This window comes from Triticum dicoccoides, chromosome 5B, assembly GCF_002162155.2.
Source record: "Triticum dicoccoides isolate Atlit2015 ecotype Zavitan chromosome 5B, WEW_v2.0, whole genome shotgun sequence".
Lineage (NCBI taxonomy): Eukaryota > Viridiplantae > Streptophyta > Magnoliopsida > Poales > Poaceae > Triticum > Triticum dicoccoides.
This window is the reverse complement of record NC_041389.1, coordinates 560,740,240-560,748,109: the sequence shown is the minus strand read 5'-3', so window position 1 is coordinate 560,748,109 and position 7,870 is coordinate 560,740,240. Positions and strand designations below refer to the sequence as shown.

Genomic DNA, 7,870 nt, shown 5'->3' with positions numbered 1-7,870 from the left:
ATTCAGCTTGCATCTTCGACACGGACATCTTATCTCCGTCTCGTTCTTTTGAAGCATCTCGGCCTTCGCGGACCTCAAAAACCTATTCACGATGCCTTCGGTCATCGTGCGGACCATGGTCGCCTGCGGGGTAGAGCAAAACGATATTTTAGAACCAAGAAAAAAAATTGGCATGACTTTCCCTAAAAATAGGACCAAAAAGAATGCTTAATGCCAAAATTCTCGCCGAAACGGAAATGAATCAACATTCCGGCAAAATATTGGCAACTATCGCATTTCAAATACCGGTACACCTCCAAACACAAACACATATGCAACACCACAAACATATGCAACACCACGAACATACATAGATCTAGCTAGGCCATAAAAAGTGCATGTGCACATTGTTGTAGGGAGAACAACATAAATATAGCTTCCCCCCTTACTTACCTAGCAAAACAAGGTAACTTAACCACTTAATTTGAATGAATCTATGGTGGAAATGAGGTGAAAAAGAGGAGGCACCCGAGACAAGGAGGAGGCGGTGGAGAGAATGAAGTGGGGAGAAAGTGAGTGTGGGAGGAGAGGCTGTCCAAAATATCTTGTTGCTGCCCACTTACTAATGGTGCACCAGCAACAAATGCGCCATTAGTAATCCAGGTTACTAATGGCGCACCCCCAGATGGTGCGCCATTAGTACTTTTGCAAAAAAAGAATAAAAACAATAATAAAAAAAATAACATTAGTGGCGCACCTTCCGGCCGGTGCGCCATTACTAGTTACAACTAGTAATGGCGCACCACCAGAGGATGCGCCATTAGTATGTTTGGACAGGCGCACTAGTTCAAAAAAAATCGGTACTAATGGCGCACCGTGAGCAGGGTGCGCCATTAGTAGTTTCAACACTAATGGCGCATCAGGGTGTGGTGCGCCATTAGTATATACTAATGGCGCATCACATGTCTGATGCGTCATTAGTGTCAATTCCATCTATAGCCTTTTTCCTAATAGTGATCTCTCTATCTTGTGCTAACAGCATTGAACAACACATATCTCTGTCTCTTTCTCGGCTGAATAGCAAAACGGGGAGAAGCTGCAACATGTGCAAGGGAGAGGAACGGAGGTTGTATCTTCAGAGGAGACAATGTCGTTGTTGTTAGAACCTAGCCCGCCGACGTTGTTAGCACCTATCCCGCCGCCCCGTTGCACAATTGTCGTCACCCAGCCACTCGATCCGCCACATAAGAGAGGAAGATACGAACGCCGGCGGCGCATATCGAGAGGAGGTCGCCGGCAGCATAGATCAAGAGGAGTTCGCCGGCGGTGCAGATCGGGTGAGGGAGAGACGAGTGGGAGGCGACGCTGAGAGAGGACTCGATTGGGTTTCAGGGAAGAAAATGAAAGAGCGACGACCCGTTCCACGTGGTACCTCCGATTCGGAGGTCTCGGCGTGTTTCGGATATTGACACAATATTCACTCGGTGGGCACGACTCGGTTCCGTTCCATTTACGAACCAAACGCAGAAACGAGCCCCTAGTGCAGGTCCGACCCGTGTCGTTCCAGCTGGTGACTGAAACTGAACACACCCTTACACCCAGCAGTCGCACACGTAAACCCAGCAGCCAAGCACGTACACCCAACAAATAGACTGGTGTACACCGGGCTATCGGAGAAGGACGTCGACGACAACCTTGATCCATAGGAAGCCGGTCCAAATAAGAGGGGTAGAGGAGGAAGATCGAACATGAGTGAGGAAAAATTATTGTGCGATGTGTGGTTAGCCACTAGCATCGATCTGATCCATGGCACAAAGCAATGGGGCGCAACTGTTTGAGGCAACATTCATTCATGGTTCCATGAGCACAAGAAGTTTGAGCCCTACCACAATGAACTCATCCACGATAGTGGGATAAAGTCACTTAATCATCGATGGTACACCATCCAAGAGGTCGTGAGCAAGTATTGTGGCCATTTAAAACAACTTATCAATTGATGGCCAAGTGGTGTTCAAATCACCGAGCAACTAAGTTGTTCTGTGTGTTCATCATTTGGTCGGACATGCAACTTGTTGGCCGGGTTTGCTCTATGGCATTTGGCCCAATAAGCAACTTGTTGGGCGGCTATGCTCTATGTGTTGGTCATTTTGCCAGATATGCACACTGTTGACAATGTCTTTTTCTATAGTCATTCTGTGCGTGCAACTTTTTCTTGAAGGATGTATTGTTGGTTAAAATTGAATGTACAACCCTAGTGACAAAATGGCATTATCAATTCCATCAAGAGCACTTGACATCAACAACGAGGAAGAGGTGGGTGATCCAACTGACCCAGCAAAAGAATCGCCCAAAAAAGTTAGAATGGGGTCCATGGAAAGAGGTGAGAGGAGGAGAAGATGAAGCGAGAAAGATGATGTGTATGTTTGAGAACATTTCAGCAAAGATGGAGGAGTCATATGTTAAGCATTATGACGTGAAGGAGGAAAAGAAGGTGGAGAGGTTTACCCTCTTGATGGCGGCGACCGAGAAGAAGATTATTGAACAGAAGAATATCAAACTCGAAAAGAAGACAATTGAGCTTGCAGCCTGTTCGGAGGATACCAAGATGTTGACCATGAGGATAGACGAGTTCGACGCCGATGCTGAGATGATCGTGCATGCTTGGTGCACGTCGTCCTTGTTAGGATGTTGAAGTGCTTGATTGCTTGGTGGCCGAGATCTAGCAGCGGAGGAGAAGGAGGCGGCTGGTGAGGAGGAGCAAGCGGCCGAGTGAGCGAGGAGGTTCGGGTAGCCTTTTTTCATGGTCTGCCTGACTAGAAATTTTGTGATCGGAAGTATGTAAAAACTATGATAATCCATCTCTTTTTTTATTGTTATTGGGCTCTATGAACACCACACTTTAATTTTCTCATATTGCTATGTATTTGAAATCAAATTGTCTGGACTTGGGCGGACATTTATGGGATGTGGTTTGGTAGCCAACTCCTGTATTAGTTTTTGTGCATTGGTCCGCGGACAAATAGTGTGTCCATTTTAGCGGATGGCCTTGGAGATGCCCTTACTATTAGCGCTAGTGAAGTGTACCGTAAAGCACCTCTAAAAAACAAGTATTTGTGCTATTGCATCCATACTTGTTTTGAATTTTTGGTCCTCTTCCTTACTTCCACGAGTGAAATGTTGTGTTGATTTTCCCTCCAAACAGAATCTGTATTATTGATGCAGACTTCTTGTGGCGTATGGAGAAGATCTGGTTCTCGTGGGGGGAGATCAAGGACCGGGTGCGTATGTCCAGGAGATTCGATTTTGCCATTAAGGAAGTCAGACATACAAACTAACCTCATAGTTGACTTAGTCAAAAATTCATTCCTCTTGAGGCTGTCGCAAATACAAAATATAAATGGTGCGTATTAGTCTTTAAAGCTTAGGCACATGTAATCTGCAGATTTAACCATTTTTTAAACTGGCTAGTGGTTAGCTTCTCATAATCAATAACCATCTTTGGTGGTTAATTACATAAGCGGTTGAGAAAGAGGGATCAATGCAAATTGAAGGCAATGCATGTCCAGAATCGACATATAATGATGCATATAGAAACAACAAATATACAAGAGTTCAACACGTGTTCTTCATACAAATCACAAACTGAATCAGTGATTCACCCCGCAAAAAAAAAAGAATCAGTGATTCTACCAAGGAAGAAAATAGCGTTGTCCCTGAAAATATGCTATTAACGTGCTATAGCGGGCTATAGCATTGCTATTAGCGAGACATTGTAGACCGAGCAATTTAGCGCGGCAATTCTCTATACACTATGGCATTGCTATTAGTGACGCTATAGCGCGCTATTTTTTCCAGTAGATTATACATGTAACAATAACAGCAGGATTGCCTCCTAAATTAATGAAGTGAGTCACAAGCAAAAGAGAACTACCGAGGGTACCTCGCAGACAAAATAAACTCTTCTTCTAGGCTATGACGCCTGCTCGCTTCCTGCAGGTTTGTTCCTCTGATGGTAGATGCATAACCCACTGCCACATATTTCCTGCCATCTTTTTCTATTGGCAGATCACCCATGTCACGCTCCTTGGGTGCTTGGAGAGCTTCCAGTGCCATCTCTACTTGCCTCATGGTTGGTCGCTCCTCTGCTCTCAGTTTCATGCATGACACAGCAAGAGTAGCTACTTCTTCCACTTCGTTACCTGCCTCCACTAAAACTTGTGGATCTAGTATCTTGGCCAGATTGCCTTCGGCAAGTAGTTCAACAAACTGCATGACAAGGCCATCACCTTCAGATGATCTATAGGAAGATGGATTCTTCCTAGTAAGCAACTCAACAAGAAGGACTCCAAAGCTATAGACATCACTACTTTCCGTTAGGCGTCCCGTGTAATAGTACATAGGGTCTAAGTACCCTATAGTTCCTTGCACTGCAGTTATTGTTGTTAACCCTGTTTGATCCATGGGAATGTACCTCGAAGCTCCAAAATCTGAAATTTTTGCTATCAAGGCATCATCAAGAAGTATGTTGGAAGGCTTGATATCCCTGTGTATTATAGGAACTGTGACGGCAGAATGAAGGTAAGCAAGTGCTTGGCCTATTTCACTTGTGATCCTTAACCTATCTTCCCAAGATAGTGATCGTGGTGCTCCTGTGTGAAGATGGTCACTAAGGGTTCCATTGGAGATAAACTCATAGGCTAGTAAAGGGACTTCAGTCTCGAGGCAACAACCATGGAGCTTTACAATATTCCTATGGTTGATTTGCGATAGTATGGCAACCTCATGTATAAACTCGTCGATTTCTCTCTTGACCACTATATTTGACTTCTTGATGGCCACGACATGCAAGTCTGACAAAATCCCCTTGTACACAGTTCCATGCCCTCCTCCACCGACCCTACGAGCTTGATCGAAATTGTTGGTGGCCTTTTGTAGCTCCGCTAAAGGAATTATCATCCTCTCGGCGATGTCTGCCCTATGAGAAACTAACTGCTTCAATAGTTGTCCACGGTTTTGACTAAAGAACTTGTGTCTCAATGACTCCCCCTTGCGTTGCTCAAGTTCACGGATTATGAGGACTGTACCAAGTACCAAAAGTATAATGCATGGGCCACTAGCGACTGCAAGACCAATTATTAAACCCGAGCGACCTGAGAAACAATACACAACATTTGTTTAACTGCTATTGTTTGCTCAGTCACGTTTGGATGGTATGCCTGGAATAATTACCATGAACTTCTCAGTTGTTGCATACCTGTGTTTACAGACTTTAAGCAGCCGCCGGATATGGTGTAGTTGCCATGGAACCCTTCGGGGCAACGGCACCGGAACGTCCCAGGTAGTTCCTCGCAGTCTCCAAAACATCCATGTTCTTCTTTCTGATCGCACTCTTTGATATCTATTATTTATATATGTATAGAAAAATTAATCCAATGTCTTCTTTTAAAAAAGTAGTAGCAGAAAGTAGCTTCATGAACAACAACTACATGATTCGCATTTATGCATACCTTGGCATCCGCCAGTGAGGTAAGGGTTGCCCTGGTACCCTTTGGGGCAATGGCACTGGAACGTCCCGGGTAGTTCCTCGCACTCCCCGAAACATCCATGTTCTTCTTTCTGATCACACTCCCTGATATCTATATTTATATATGTATGCAAAAGTTAATCCAATGTCTTATTTAAAAAAAAAACTAGCAAAAAGTAGATTTATGAACAACAACATGATTCGCATGGATGCACACCTTGGCATCCGCCGGTGAGGTAAGGGTTGCCCTGGTAGCCCTCCTTGCACCCACACGAATTGCCTCTTACTGGAAAATATGCCGCTGCTCTGGGCTCGCTGTTGGTGCTCTTGCAGATCCTCCAGGCTGCCTCACCGGGGTATTTCATATCATAGGATGTGCCCTGCGGCACCACCCAACTGAGAATCAAGGGGACCCGCAGACTGGTCTTCTGCCACTGGCCACGCGTTGGGTCTGTCAGATCTGTGGACAAATCCCTGTTAAACCAGCCCGTCTCAGCGATGAGCACGCTCACGGGCACTTCATGGGCTTGCATGCCCTTCTCTGGAAGGCGACTGTCAAGCCGTTTCAGCTCCACTCCGTAGAATGCGTCGCCCATGGGGATGGACGACAGGCAGCAGCCATTGTTGGAGCAGGGCTTGTCATAAGCCTCGTACCACTCCATCGTTTCCGTGGAGCAGAAGGAGGCGCAGCCGCTGATGATACTGCCGCCGCTCCCATTGCTCAGCAGCTTCGCCTGCAGATTGCACCCCAAGAGGATGAACTCGTTCATGCCCCACCCCAAGAGTGTGTATGGCAAACCGGCACCGAGACTCCAGCTCCACTGGCCGCCGGAGCCGCTCATGTTCATGGCATGCACACCGTGGCTGATGACGCGCATCGTGCTGTTCTCTGGCGAGATGCTGACGACCTCCAATGCACCGCCGCCGCTGTCGTTGCCGAGGAGCAGCCGCGGGAGGTCGCTTCCACGGTCGCAGGTGAGCTTGAACTCGGGCGAGTGGAAGCATCGACGCGGGCCCATGCCGAACGGGTACGGCACACTCACGTTGCCGCAGGTGGTGTTGCAGTTCGGCAGCCCAATCGGTGTCAGCAGATCTCCGGCGACCGGCCGCACCGAGATCAGCAGCACCAGCGCCGCTGCAAGGGATACCCAGCTGACTAGCATGACGGCAATATGGAGATGGATCGACTGTATCTCTCTGTGTACCTCTACTCCTCTAGCTAGCTGCCTAGAGCCTAGAGCTAGCCAATTTTAGTGTCTCTAATATATAGTACTCCGGGGAGCCAACCTGGTCAAAAATTCCATCCAGCGGTGCTAGCAGTGGCGGCGCGTGACGATCAACCAAGGGGGGGTCAATTTCAATCTAGAAGCAAAATTTGCACGGAAACAGTGTAGCTCACAGGCTCACAAGATAAACTAGGGCAGAATACACAACTCATATACATATATATAGCTTGTTCACACAGACACAGGCAGTACTCGATAGACAGAACCATATACGTACATGGTAACAGCGAAAATACCTGGTATTGTGGACAATTACTACCATCAAGTGCTCCGTAGCGAGTACTCCATAGCTAGAACCATAGAACACACTAGACTGGCCAAAAGAAGGGCTCCATAGCCACAACAATACATTACGTTGGACCCACCAAAAGACGACTAAATATAAGACCAATAACTAAAGATATGCTCTCCTGCCTTTAATTCAGCAATTATGTCATCATAACTTATTTGTGCTGCAATTTCTCGTTCTACTTGTAGCAGCAAGCTATCCGCAAGAAATTCATCTTCCATTCTATTGCGCAGCCTTGACTTGATAATTTTCAAACTAGAAAAGGCACGCTCAGCACTTGCTGTAGAAACTGGAAGGGTAACAAGCAATCGAAGTAATATATCAATCCAATTATAGATTATATGTCTTCCTGTCTCAACAAGGCATCGACATAGAGCTGATATGGTTGTAGGCATCTTCAAGTCCTCACTGGTATTAGCATCCACAACAAAGCGATTTAGCTGAAGCTCCAATGCATACCTCTCTTGTTGATTAAAATCTGCAGGATAATACTTCTCCACCATTAGGCATATTTCTTTAGCATTGAAAGAGCTGAATCCATTTCTTGGTATTAGTGTAACACTAATGTTTAGAAGGTCCATTACTTTATCATTGAACTTGAGATTCAACTCGGTCAGCTGGCTATCAATTGATGCTCGATATATCTCCACTCGAAAATATCGTTCATTAGTGAAATGATCAGGTTGACGACGAGCATGACCACGTCGTAGAATGTATGTCTCCTCCATGTTTGGAACATCAATGTCATGCTCTGCACAAAATTCAATAACCGTCAAAAAGAATAATTCCCAT

At 45.9% G+C, this 7,870-nt stretch overlaps 1 protein-coding gene across 1 annotated transcript; it reads right to left on the bottom strand.

Moving 5' to 3' along the window:
- Nucleotides 1–3,748: 3,748 nt before the first annotated feature.
- LOC119306149 (wall-associated receptor kinase 4-like) lies at nucleotides 3,749–6,679 on the bottom strand. The gene is made up of 5 exons (XM_037582459.1): nucleotides 5,721–6,679; nucleotides 5,487–5,615; nucleotides 5,234–5,377; nucleotides 4,179–5,129; nucleotides 3,749–4,124 (listed from the first exon to the last, which is right to left on the bottom strand). The coding sequence occupies exons 1-5, from the start codon at nucleotides 6,664–6,666 to the stop codon at nucleotides 3,907–3,909; spliced, it is 2,388 nt and encodes a 795-aa protein (XP_037438356.1). The 5' UTR covers nucleotides 6,667–6,679; the 3' UTR covers nucleotides 3,749–3,906.
- Between the last annotated feature and the right edge of the window lie 1,191 nt (nucleotides 6,680–7,870).

Coding starts and splice junctions, on each gene's coding strand:
- LOC119306149 (XM_037582459.1), bottom strand. CDS start 6,666: ATGCTAGTCAGCTGGGTATCCCTTGCAGCGGCGCTGGTGCTGCTGATC. Junction 5,616..5,720: donor CCTCACCGGCGGATGCCAAG/GTGTGCATCCAT, acceptor ATATAAATATAG/ATATCAGGGAGTGTGATCAG. Junction 5,378..5,486: donor CCTCACTGGCGGATGCCAAG/GTATGCATAAAT, acceptor TATAAATAATAG/ATATCAAAGAGTGCGATCAG.